Raw genomic sequence first — 13334 nt, 5'->3', positions numbered from 1 at the left:
CACAGACTGGCTACAAACAACAGGAAAGTAACAACATTGGTGCAACATCTGCAAGAAATACCATTGAGTCTGCAAGAGACTCAACATAGAGCAAATTCAAATATTTTGGAATGGCCAAGCCAAAATCCAAGTTGAAGTTCAAACAAATACGGTGGTAGATCTGAAAGGAGAGTTGATGTTCGAAAACCCTCAAATATTGGCTCTCTACAAAGGACTGGGCCAAATTCCTATTCAGTGACAGGAGTGAGAATTGATTATTGCATGAAATAGCACTAACAATAACACTTATATACCACTTCACAGTGCTTTACAGCCCTCTCTGAGCAGTTTTACAGAGTCAGCATATTGCCCCCCAACATTCTGGGTCCTCATTTAACCGGAAGGATGAAAGGCTGAGTCTACCTTGAGCTGGTCAGGATGGAACTCCTGGCAGTGGGCAGAGTTACCCTGCAATACTGCATTCTAACCACTGCACCACCGAGCAGTTTTCTTGGCAATTAATGCAGCTAAAACAGGTATAACCAATTTGAAACTAAAACATGCCGGATAGCTTTCTTTATGAAATAAATAAAACTAGCACCACACTTTGGTTCTGTATGGTCCCTCAATATTTTACGTATTTCAACAGGACCCACAGGAAACTCTGATAATAGAGAGCTGCAAACATGCAAAACGTCAGAAAACCAGAAAGGACCAAATACTTTTTCGCAAAATGACAAGTACTCTTAGGCTTAAGGATGACTTCTTTAGAACCAGTTCCTTCTCCGTAGTTAACTGAAGTTTGGGGAATATTCTGTACTGCGGTAACCTCTGCCTCTGTGAGCAAAGTTTGCTTTATTAATTCCTGTTTTTTATTAATAGAGACATTACATCCCTTGTTTTATCCCAGTTTCCTGGGATAAATAGCAAATAGGTGTTACTTTTGATATCTTTCTATCAATAGAAAACAACTTTAGTTCTGAGCTAATGGCTTTCGTTTTCTTATTTAATTTGATTTTATGAATGCTTAAATACCTTTTTAAAAGAGCCAGTTTGGTTTATTGGTGAAGGCTACAATCAGGGAGACCATGAGTTCTAGTCCTGCCTTGGGTGTGACGCTAGCTGGGTGACCTTGGGCCAATCACTCTTTCTCAGCACTAAGCAGAAGGCGGTAAGGACAAGCTCCTTCTGAAAACCTTGCCAAGGAAAATGCAGGGACTTCTTCTGGCAGTCTCCAAGAATCCAACACAATTGAACAGAAGGAAAAAGAAACCAATTGGTGCTATTTTCTGTAACAAAAAGTTTTTTGATACTTTTATTTTGGAGGTACTTCAGTTTGTTCCTTGTGCAGTTTCAGGTTTATTTAGGACTTGGCTATATTTAGTTTCTCTTGTTTCTTTTTATAATCTAGCAACAGTTTTCTACTTTGTGATCTCTGTTGATAAAAGGGCTGCATTCTTCAAGAGGCTATGACTGTACCACACTGTTGTTGTAAAAGAAAAGAGGAGCTCTGGATCTGTGCCAAAGCACATCATAAGTTGGGAAGGGTAACCAGCAACCCTTGACCTCATCTGAGCACTTCTCTGCTTTCAGATTCTTTCCACAAGCAATCAGGCCAGAGCTCCTCCTCTGCAGAGAGAAAAAAGTTCATGGTGCCCTGTCCCCATCCAGGATGTTGCTCTAGCAGAGTACTTCTCAGGAGGAAGGCAGTCTTGTCAGGAGACAAGTAAGCCTTTTTCAAACGAGGTTGCCATGGAGAGCTTAATTCCCCAAGTTAGTCACTACCTGCTGTCCCTTGGGTTTCAGCCCCTGCAATGTAGGAGAGAAACTACCCTCGGCTTCCCACTTGTGTGCCATCATGATAGCTGTTTCAGATGATCCATGATGTTCACTTTGGGATCCTCTGGGGAATGAGTGGAGAATTTGAGATCACCCACATGTGCTCCAGACAGCTATTCTTTGTGAGAGGACTGCAAGACAGGGGTCTCTGGTGGGTTTAGAGCTCTGGGAGAGGAGAGAATAATCATCTTACTCAAACCACTGTCAGTGGCTTTGAAAGAACCAAGTTTGCTTACTTTTCTTTCTTTTCAAAAATTTTGTGTTAACTGTTTTCAGCTATTAGACACCTTTATTTGACAGGTTTGACACCACAGGGTGAGTTTCTTTCAGCCCGTAGGGAAAGAACATTTTAATTACAAGTTTAAGGACTTAAAAACATTTTTAATAAATTGCAAAAAGGCAATTAAAACTTATTTTGGAAAATTACAAATGGACTAAGGCTTCAGATGAATTGGATATAAGATTTTGGAATTTATAAAGAATTATGTGGAAAAATGGTTTTGGATTTTTTTTTCCAAAAATGATTTTAAAAATTAGACACTAGAGGGAACTAAAAATTACAATTAAAGGAGAAAACACATAAACTTGACTTACAGTTACAGAATGAAGCAAAACATTCTAACATTGGATGTATTGAAGGAGATTTTTGAACAATGGATTCAGAAGTTAATTTTTAGTGTCAAGCAAGACCTCTGCCTCTATGGGGAGACTGCCTAAAAGAGGTTACGGAAAAAGGACATATTCCACCTGACAACAAAACTGTGTTGTGTGATCGGATGTACAAACGATAGGCTACAAGAATGACACAGAAATGATCATACAAAAATTGGCAGATATGTTAATAATTAAAAGAGATATACAAACAATAAACCAAAAGAGTGATAATTCTATAATTTTCCTATGTTGGATTTGCAAAAGTTTTGAAGAGTCTCCTGAGAAGGGACAAAGCAAAAATGAAAACAAATTAAGTTCTACAACATTATTTGAAGGGACTAAAGATCAAGATACTTACAATAAAAAGAGGGACTGTAATGTTGATTTATTTCAACAAGATTAACATAAATCTGTTGTAATCTCTGGTAGCCCTCAATGGACTTTGCTGACACCTGGACTGAAATGACAAAATTTTCTGGGTTTGTTTATAGATAAGAGATAGAATACGGGAAGAAAAGATTGTTTGTTGTCTTTTAAGAGGTGATAAATTACTAGATAGGAAATCGTTTCTTTATATATTTCATTTCTTTTTCTTTATTCTACTTTTCTTTCTCCTTTTTCTTTTTTCTCTCTGCACCTTTTTTTTTCCAATTAGTATTAATTTTTACTGTTGTAATTATAATCTTTAATAAAATTGTTTTAAAAGGTCTCCATTGTAAGGCTGCAGCCTAATGATTTTATGCTGAGGTTTCTGAGATCACTGCAGCTGGGAAAGACGAGCACCTCAGTTCATGGCAGGTCTTGTCCCTGAAAACAGAAAAAGCGTTATTGAGGGTGTAGGGTGGATATTTTTAGAAAAGTCCCACCCAGACATTTCTCCTGTTTGCAGTGCTCTGCCCTCGGCCTCCACCTGAACCTCCTGATGGATCGCTCTCAGCAGTTCCAGGATGTAGCAGAATCTCTCCGGTCATGGCTGCAAGAGAGCGAAGAGGCTGTGACCCGCCTCCTGCTGGAGCCCATTTCCTCTGACCCGGCCATTTTGCAAAGGCAGCTGGCTAACGCCAAAGTAAGCGAGCAAGCATACTTACTCCTTGACTTTAATCTTTTGCGGACTTTTTACCTGTAGTTTCAGCTAGAAAAGGCTGGGCCACACCTACACGAGTCTGCATTTTTATTTGCTAGCCATTTGTGCGAGTGTGGGGTGGGGGGGGGAGGCTAGGGGAAACTTTCCCTCAGGGGGAGCCTCAGTGGAACGAGGCCATCAGTTGGGAATGGGCATCTTCCCACTCCTGCCTTCTATAATGAAGGGTTCTATAATCATGGTTCCCAGGTGAAGGAAAACCAGGAATGACCGTGCCACACCATACCTTTCTGAGGGGGTTCTATCCCAGAACCTCCTTCTAAAGACATTGGCTCCTTTAGTCCAGTTCTAGTATTTCTTCGTGCTTTGATTCCTGCCTCCTGTCCGTTGCTTCTGACAGCACCTGCAGGAGGACCTTGCAGAGCATCAGGTGCCTGTAGAAAAGCTCGAAAAAGCCGCTCGGTCCCTCTTGGAAATACGGGAAGTCCCAGTTCCTGACCACAGAGGCATCCAGCAGACCACAGGTAAACCTGGGGGCAGGGGGAGGTCTAAGGAAGCAATTCCGACCTGGCACACTCCAAGTCTATTAGTCTGTAATTCAGCATGACCAATGGTTGAGGGTGGCTGGGAGGGTGGGCATTAAAGTGAGGAAGGCCCTTGGAGTATTTCTTCTCCAGGCCTTGCTCAAAGACTGCGTTGAAATTTGCAGCCTTAAACCCCTTCTGAGCCCTCCTAGGCAGTTTCTTATAATGTTGGAGAGTCTTGAGTGCTTTGATTCCAGACCATTGGATTTCTTTGACCATTTTAATTTTTCCCTGCAATTCATTTGATTCTTGCACAGATTCCATTATGAGCCGATTCCAGAGCCTTTCGTGTCGGATGGCCGAGCGCTCGGACCTTTTGCAGAAGTCCATTGCTCAATCTCAGAGTGTCCAAGAGGCGTTGGAGAGTCTCCTTCAGTCCATGGCTGAGACTGAGGAAACTCTCAAAGAGGAGGATATGTCTGCATTCTCCTCCATTTTCATCCAGGAGGCACTCGCTACAAACACAGTAAGATATTTCACTTAGATTTCTGACTGTAGACTTGTTCCAGAATTTTAAAAAGATGGGGATAACACCGAAAATGTCTCTGAACAACCTGGAGTTTCCTTGTCTTTATAATTATTAATTTTACCCAAATCCAATTTTGAAAATGATTGAACCATAGACGTTGCTTTCAGTACAAAGGTTTGCTGTATGGCACCTGATGGGTGATAAAAGCTACACCTTGAGTATGTGCAGAGTGTTATTTCAATTGGTGGAGAGCCATAATTAGTAACCTGAACATCTGAGATCAAAATCGAGATCCGGTTGAATGTAGACTATTGAACATGTTGCTACTTAGGAGTAAATCAGGACACTTCTCACACTAAGTCTCAGAAAGGAGTTATGAATAAAATAATAGCTTCCAAAGTTTATTAGACATTAAGCAGAGTTCTTTCCTGCAGGGAGAGCTGGAATCTGGAATGATTCCAAACTTCTGGGTTGTTTCTATCAAGTCTTCAATCTCAGAGAACCTGCATCTTTTCCAACAGCAAGGAGCAGCCAGCCAGGCTTTTAGCATTGAGCTGAGCCCTGAAGGAGATAATGGGGAAAAGTTACAGAAACTTTTAAAAAGGCTCCGAAGAGCCCAGTCCAAGCAAAAGCAGGTTGCCCTATGCTGCTGCTGCTGCAGCACTGCTGTAACAAAAAGGGATAAAAAATAAACATATCATCACACCCTGGATTTCCTTTGATTTGTAAGACAGCTTCCGTTCTAGCTTGTTAAAGGAAAGGTTAATCCAGAATCCAGCTCTGATGTAAGCTTTGTCCAGTGTGAGAGCACATCCCTTCCAGATCATCAGCAGACCAGACTTCTTGTGACTACCTCTCATTAGTCGTGCTTCTGTACTTTGTGGCCCTTGAGTCTCAGTTGGTTGATGGAGCTGAATGAAACTCTGTAGTGGAGTGAGCTTTGGCTAATGGGAGAGTCTGCACTATTTCCATTGGTGCAAAATGTTTCCCTATTGATTGAGCTGGTCTGGGCTGTGAGGTTGGGTTTGTCTCATGGAGCTCTTTGGCTTTATGGAATCTCTGAACCTGAAGCAGTAACTGTGGCAGAAACTTCCAAACATGGAGAAAAGCTTCTTTGTTGTGAGAAGCTTAGTTCCTGGGCTCACGGCAGGTTCTCCCAGGCAGCAAGCAGCTCTTCTGTTTCTGGGTATATGCACAATATATATATCCTTCCTGTTGCAGAAGCTCAAACAAGACATTGCCAGGCAAAAGAGCAGCTTGGAAGCCACTCGTGAAATGGTGACCCAGTTTATGGAAACAGCTGACAGCACCACTGCTGCCACCCTCCAGAGCAAGCTGGCGGAGGTGACCCAGCGCTTCAGCCACCTGTGGCAGCAGCAACAAGAGAAGGAGGACTCCTGGAAAAAGGTCCTCCCCCAGGTGGAACAGTACGAGCAGCTCTCAGAGAAGCTGAAACAATTCATGGAGAGCCGAGGTCGGATGCTGGCCCTGGGAAACCAGCCTGAGCGGGACATTACTCACTTCGCCCAGCAGATCCAGGTGAGAAGCTGCTAAGCAAGGGTTGGGCAAGGCTCAGGATTGGAGGACACCTGGTTTCTGGTCCTTGGGCTTGGTTCTGGCATCTCCAGGAAGAGGCCGTTGCCCAGGGCAGCCCCACATCAGCTCTGCTGATAGGTTAGTGTTGGGGTTTTATTAGAGCTGGCAAGCTCAAACCAGGGGGAAAAAAGGGAGAGGAGTAGCAAAAATCCCTCTAACGAGCTATGCAAACTGAGTAAATGTGGTATGCACCACACTCCTTTTGGGAATGGGCCTGGACTGCTGCTCCTCACCCTGGAGGTTCCTGCAAAGGGAGGGTGTCTCCCTTCTGGGCTACCCGCAAGCCCCTGGGAGCAGTTTGGCTGCAGGATTTTGCTTCCTGGCTCTTGTCCACCTGCTGGTCGTTCTGTTTGTAGAGCTGAGATTAAGCAAGTGCAGGAGATTTCCAGTGAAGCTGAGGAGATGAGAGGTGGCAGAATAGAATTCTTGCAGGTCAGAAAACAAGAGCTCTGGGCCCTGTGCAGTTGCACAATTGGGATTCTGCATTTTCGTATTCTTTTTCAGGACAGGTTTTGCCCACAGAAATTTGGGGGTCATCTATCCATAATTGTAATTTTAAAGTTCAAATTCATATAAAAGGATGATCAGGATCAAGGATGATCAAGAATGACCTTGTCAGTAATCCAAGGAAACAGGGCAGCAGCCTAAGGGTGTTTCAGGGAGATGCTTTGCAACCTCTTTGGGGACTGAATCCAAGGTGTTTCACAGCCCTAACCTAGTTGCCTTTAGAGACCAGTTGTGTCTATTCTAATTACCCTGACATGACTTGTATGCAGGGATTCCTACTGCTGTCCATCATGATTTCCAGGGATCTCACAGGCTGTTCCTTATGGCGAAACCCTTTATGTTTTGGACTGAGTCATAGATGCTCTTCACTTCAACCATATCTGTCCTGTGTCTCCCCCCACCCCTGTTTCCTGATGCTTCCAGGAGCTGAATTCAGAGATGAAGCAGCGCCATGAGGATCTGGACAAACTGGAACATTTAACCTCAGAGTTAAGCTCTTGTGGGTTGGTGTGGACTGGCTTCTCTTCACACCAAGAGAAGGTGCGCAGTTTGCGGAAAGAGTTCACTCAGCTGCACAAAGCCACAAAGGAAAGGTGAGAAGGGATTCTCCCAGCCAGAGGACTGGTGGGAGCTTTTCAGAGGAAATTTGTGGGGGATTAAATAGTTGTAATTCTTTGATTGCGTCCAGATTGCTTTGTGCTGGGAAAAGGTTGGAGACAGAGAAATGAAGGCTATGAGGAATCTCTGCTGCTATAGTTTGTAATCTTTCCCAATTTTTCTCACTGGTAAAATGTTTTGCAGGGTTTTGAATTGTTAGAAGACTAAAGGAGTTTTTTGACCAAAGTGAGACAGTTGAATAAAATGTATGCTTCACCAAAAGTAAAGCATTTCCCAAAGTATTCCCAGTTTTTACAGAAAGCTTTCCCTTCTCCAAACTGGACTGGACTGGACTACCCTGTTTCCCTGAAAATAAGACATCCCCTGATAATAAGCCCAATCGGGCTTTTGAGCGCATGGGCTAAAATAAGCCTCCCCCCCCCGAAAATAAGCCCTCCCCAAAAATATTTAAATGCAAAGCTGGAAATCAGGTAAGAGGAGCCCCAGCTTGCTCCACGCACCCCAAAATAAGGCCAAGCGCTTATTTCGGGGTTCAAAAAAATATAAGACGGTCTTATTTTCAGGGAAACACAGTAGAGTAGAGTAGAGTAGAGTAGAGTAGAATAGAATAGAATAGAATAGAATAGAATAGAATAGAATAGAATAAGCTAGAAGGGACCTTGGTGGTCTTCTATTAGACCCTATATCAGTGGTTCTCAACCTTCCTAACGCCACGACCCTTTAATACAGTTCCTCATGTTGTGGTGACCCCCAACCAGGGATGGGTTCTAAATTTTTTTACTACCGGTTCTGTGGGCGTGGCTTATTTTGTGGGCATGGTTTGGAGGTCATGTGACTGGGTGGGCATGGCTAGCTGGTCATGTGACCGGGTGGCCATGGCTATGTGTATAGGGACTACTCAGAGGGCTGAAAAAAAGTCATTTCTGACAGGTCCTCGCACTTTTGACTGGTCCTCACACTTATGACCATCCTCACATTTATGCCCATGCAGCATTCTTAACAACCATGTCACTCATTTCACAGCTGCTTCTCTTCACCATGGTGACAAGATAGGGCAAAAACGTAAAATGTGAGGACAGTCATAAGTTCGAGGACTGGTCAAAAGTGCGAGGACCAGTCAAAAATAACTTTTTCAGCCCTCTGAGTAGTCCATATGCACAAAAGGACTACCTAGAGGGCTGAAAAAAGTGATTTCTGACAGCTCCTCACACTTTTGACCGGTCTTCGCACTTACGACTGGTCATCATTTATGCCCATTGTAACATTCTTAACAACCGTGTCACTCATTTCACAACTGCTTCTCTTCACCATGGTGACAAGATAGGGCAAAAACGTAAAATGTGAGGACAGTCGTAAGTTCGAGGACTGGTCAAAAGTGCGAGGACCAGTCAGAAATAACTTTTTCAGCCTTCTGAGTAGTCCATATGCATAAAAGGATACAGCAATAGAGGGGGATGAAGGAAGGGAAGGGAAATTAGAGTAGGAGGGAGGGTAAGAAAGGGAGGAAGAGAGGAGGAGAATGAGAAAGGAAGAGGAAGTAGGGAGGAGAAGAAGAGGGGGAGGAAGAGAAAGTAAGAAGGAAAGAAAAGAGAGAGGTGGTAGGTTTGAGGAGAAAGATTGCTGTACAATAAAAAAGGTGAAAGGGAAGAAAGCCAACCCCAAACAAATATAAAGATATTAAGATAAAGTATGAATTGTTAAACTTTAAAGAATAAAGGAGAACAAATATGAATAAATAACAATAATTAGAAACACACATACAAACATACAATGTATTTTCTTTGAACAGAGTATTTGGCCGGTTCACAAATTTAAACAGTGTTTAGTCATTTCAATTAAATTTACAATTTCTATATTTCCTTTTTGCCATATTTATTCCTCATCTATTTTTGTAAAAAACCAATATTACCCTTCATCCTCATCTCTAATCTTAATCAAATTCAATTTTTCCCTTCTATTCTATATTATACCCCTTCCCATTGTCATCTATTTTTATATCCATCCTCACATTGGTTAATTATGTAATATTACAGTTGTTTAATATAAATTCAACATTTTAATATAAATCAATTAGTTATATAACTACCTTTTTTGTATATTAATCAATATGAACATGAATATTCCAATTATTTCCATGCAATCCAATTTCTTACAAATCAATTAATTATATTTACCAATAATAATAAACCAAATAATTTCCCCCATATATTCCTCCAAACCACAACTTAACCATTTCTGCTTTCAACACAATATACAATTAATAGTATCTCAATTATTACAATTCCCTAGTTAAATAGAGCTTTTTTTCTTTTGTGTTTTAAAATCTTGAACTCTCCTCTTTTTCCCTAAATTTCCCATTGTTTGCACCTACCTTTTTTGGTGAGGAAAAAGAAAAGAAATCTGCCTGCCTAATTTTCCAACGTTGCAGCAACAGCAAAGCCAACAGCCTGCTTTACTTTCAGTTTCCTTTTTCAGCATAGCTAGGGGAAAAAAAATTGTTCCAGCACTCTTTGCAAACAAGCAGCAGAGCCCTGAGCAAAACAACTGAGAGCAAATCAGCTGAGAGTCAGGAGCCGATCTAATCAAGGGCTAATTAGCCTATGCTGAAGCTCCGCGGGCCAATAAAATTACAAAAAAACACCGAACCATTTGTTAAATTGCTGGCTCACCCGCCCCTCGCCCACCACTATTTATTGCCAATAAATAGTGGTGCGGAGGGGCGGGGCAAGGGGCGGGCTTTGAAGCCCCGCGGCAAGAATTTAAACAGTTTTTTTTCCTCTAGCCATCAGCTGGGACTCAGGAGGCAGCAATAGATTGGGAGTGGGCGGGGTAAGCGAACGGCCGGCGATCCAACAGAGCAGAGAGTGAGGGTGAGTGAAGGTGTGGGGGGGGCGAGAGAGGGCTTTGGCGATCCCTGTGAAATGGCCGTTCGACCTCCAAAGGGGTCGCGACCCCCAGGTTGAGAACCGCTGCCCTATATCATTTCAGACAAATAATCTCCTCCTCTCCAGAATATTGTTTTTGAAGTTAGGGTCAGGAAGATCCCTGCCCATATTGTGGGCAACTGCCATGAGGAAAAAAACTATGGAATAAGAATAAAAATGGTGCCTGGGAGGCAGAGAGAACTAAAGCCCTTTTCTTTAGCTATCTGAATGTCCAGGAATCTATATCTTAGGATAAGTGTCTGAACAAAGCCTTAAAACAATTCAACGCTATCTTATACCCAGACAATGGGTTCGCTTAATGACTGCAGTGTTCACTTTACAACTGCTACATCTGCTTAAGAACTGCCACAAAAAGGTCATAAAATTGTGTCAGTCACATGGATGCCTTAACATATGACCATCATGACATACAGCAGAAATTCTGGGCTCTCTTGCCGTCATAAGTCAGGGATTCCTGAATCGAAGAAAAAAAATGGCCTTATCTTCAGCCTCTCCCCATCCCCTCTTGAATTGTCTCCTGAAGTTTGATAAACTTCTCCCAAACCGTGCAGAGCAAACAAAACCTGCCACTGGCATAGCAGGAGAAAAGGGGGAATGCTCACATTTCGTTTTATGTTCTGTTCACATGTTCCTTGCCTGTAAAGGCAACAGCAGGGAAGTCTGCAACTTTCTGCTTCTGGAGTGAGTGAACTGTAGAATTTGGTTAAAATTTGGCTCCATCCTCACAATCTTTCCCTACCCCCCTTTAAGATGTGTGTGCTTTCCTTCTCAGAGTCTACCCAGTCACATTTAAAAATTCCATTTCCTCTCAGGCATTCAGATGGCCATTTGGTGCGTGCAGAGGATGGTTACCTTTAAAAACCTTGCCCTATTTGTTCTGCTAGGAGAAGACAACAAATGTTAGCTGCCTAGAGTCATTTTGCAGAATGAGAGTGGGGCATGTAAATTTAAGAAATAAATATTCTCTTCTTTACTGCTCATTTATTATGTGCATGTGTAATTGATGTGCTGGTAGACACAATTCCATACATCAACTGGCAATTTTCACCCTTCAATCTGTCAAAAATAAAAAAAAGTTCTTATTATGCTTAAACCCTCCTCTAAGTTATAGTTCTTATTTTGCTGGAAGGAAATGTATTTTATCATTTATAGTTTTACATGGAGTTATAACAATGTATTTTAACTGCTTTTTGTATTTAGCTTGAGTTATTTATTTGTTACAAGCACTGCTTTCAATAATAATGTTGATTCAGGTTGGATTATCCAGAATGTGTTGTGTTCACAGTTCTAGTTACCTAAGAATCTTGAAACAATAGAGCTTTTCTAGTGCTTTGGATTCAATTCCAAAAAAGGTGATTTGAGGTGGAACTATAACAGCTTTAAAGAAGCCACATCTTTCCCTCAGATTATTTGATACTGTGAAATCCTGGGAAAAGTCACAACTACTTTAAAGAGCTACACTAGTATATGTATGTAACTCTATTTCGGTGTACATTTCCTTGTACACCGAAATACCTTTCTGGAATCAGATCTGAAACATTGCACAGCTAGATTAGAATTGTTGTAGGTATAATTTCTTGCAGGATGCTTCTTTCCTCTATTTGCCGCTGCAATTTACTAAGGAGACTGAATGAGACAGATGAATCAATCTTTTATTATTGAGGTTGTTGAAAATATTAATGTAATTAATTGTGGCATTTATAGTTGACCCAGGAAAATAAAACAAATTGTCAAAGGAGTAAAGCAAGAATGAATCGGAGGTCCATAATCCTTCATTCTGCACCCAGTTTGTCTAAAGACTTAAACTGCATTGGAGAGAAAAAAAAAGACATGAAATGGCTCTTACTCCTATGAGGAAGTGATAATTGCGAGATTCTCCAAGCGGTTTCCAGGCATTTTTGGGCCAGGCTATAAATGGACAGTATCCACTGTGACTTGCATGTTCCTGGTTCATAGCTGCTTCTCAAAATGCTTTCCCACATATAGAATTAATGATCAGCCCAAATATTTAGAATGCCAGTTTGCCAAATTTTTTTATTATTTTTTTAAAATTTAATTTATATGCCGCACTTCTCCGGAGACTCAGGGCGGCTTACAATGCGTTAAGCAATAGCCTTCATACTTTTGTATATTTATACAAAGTCAGCTTATTGCCCCCACAAACTGGGTCCTCATTTAACCTACCTTAGAAAGGATGGAAGGCTGAGTCAACCTTGAGCCTTGGTGAGATTCGAACCTGCAGAAATTGCAGGCAGCTGTGTTAATAACAGGGTGCATTAAACCACTGTACTACCTAGGCTTTTGCATGGCTCATAGCAACCAGGTAGACCAATGGGGTGGGCCAGTAGGTCCTTGTGGCAGACAGAGAGAACTCTTAGGTGCAGGTTGTCCCTTTGGCCTTCACAGCCCTCCCCCCTTTTTTTAACCCATTCCCAGGGAAAAAGGAGCTTCGTCTTGTCAAGAACAGTTGAATGTATTCCGAACACTGGTTGGATCACTGAGGCAGTGGCTGGAAGAAACAGAGAGGAATATCCCAGCTACTGAGACTTCTTTGGGCACACATGAGTTGGAGAAGCGGAGGCAGCAAACAGAGGTGGGCAGAGAAAGGCGTCCAGAAACCATTATATAAGCAAACTCGTGAGAAAAGTGGAGGGCGTGGCTTCATCGTTGTAGTTTGGTAGCTATCCTGACAAGGAGCTGCTACTTTGTGCAAAAAGCTTTTTGAAAGGTGGAAAGCCCAAGGTGATGTGGCAAAGTCCACCTTGTGTGTGGTTCAACCTTCTGGTAGGCAGCCAGCCACCCACCCTCTTTGCTGATCACCTCCATCCACACAGATTTGCAGTCACATTGGAAGGAGTTGACATTTTCATTGTCATGGTGGACACCGCAGCCACAGGCCTCTTGCCCACTGTGTCTTGTGTGGCAAAAGGTTATAGAGGGCAGCTGCCCAGATGCCCTGCTTTGAAGAGGTGTCTAGAGCTCTTTCAGAGGGAGGGAGCAGGCTGGCTGTTGCCAAAAAACTGGCCTGCGAAGAAGCTGAAAGAAAAAAGGGGCCTTGATGG

At 42.3% G+C, this 13334-nt stretch overlaps 1 protein-coding gene across 22 annotated transcripts in view; it reads left to right on the top strand.

Annotated features, from left to right (window-relative positions):
- The window catches only part of LOC117663256 (microtubule-actin cross-linking factor 1), a 323136-nt gene that overhangs the window by 203830 nt on the left and 105972 nt on the right, over window positions 1-13334 (top strand). For all 22 annotated transcript variants that reach the window (XM_034413270.3, XM_060691389.2, XM_060691390.2 and 19 more), the window contains 6 exons: window positions 3362-3538; window positions 3954-4077; window positions 4395-4603; window positions 5828-6145; window positions 7133-7302; window positions 12709-12865. In XM_034413270.3, coding sequence (XP_034269161.2) covers window positions 3362-3538; window positions 3954-4077; window positions 4395-4603; window positions 5828-6145; window positions 7133-7302; window positions 12709-12865 — 1155 coding nt within the window. The remainder of the gene's footprint in view (window positions 1-3361; window positions 3539-3953; window positions 4078-4394; window positions 4604-5827; window positions 6146-7132; window positions 7303-12708; window positions 12866-13334) is intronic.

Source organism: Pantherophis guttatus, chromosome 10, assembly GCF_059756535.1.
Source record: "Pantherophis guttatus breed Tessera chromosome 10, ASM5975653v1, whole genome shotgun sequence".
Lineage (NCBI taxonomy): Eukaryota > Metazoa > Chordata > Lepidosauria > Squamata > Colubridae > Pantherophis > Pantherophis guttatus.
Note: the sequence above shows the minus strand (reverse complement) of the source record. Positions and strands in the feature narration are given on the sequence as shown.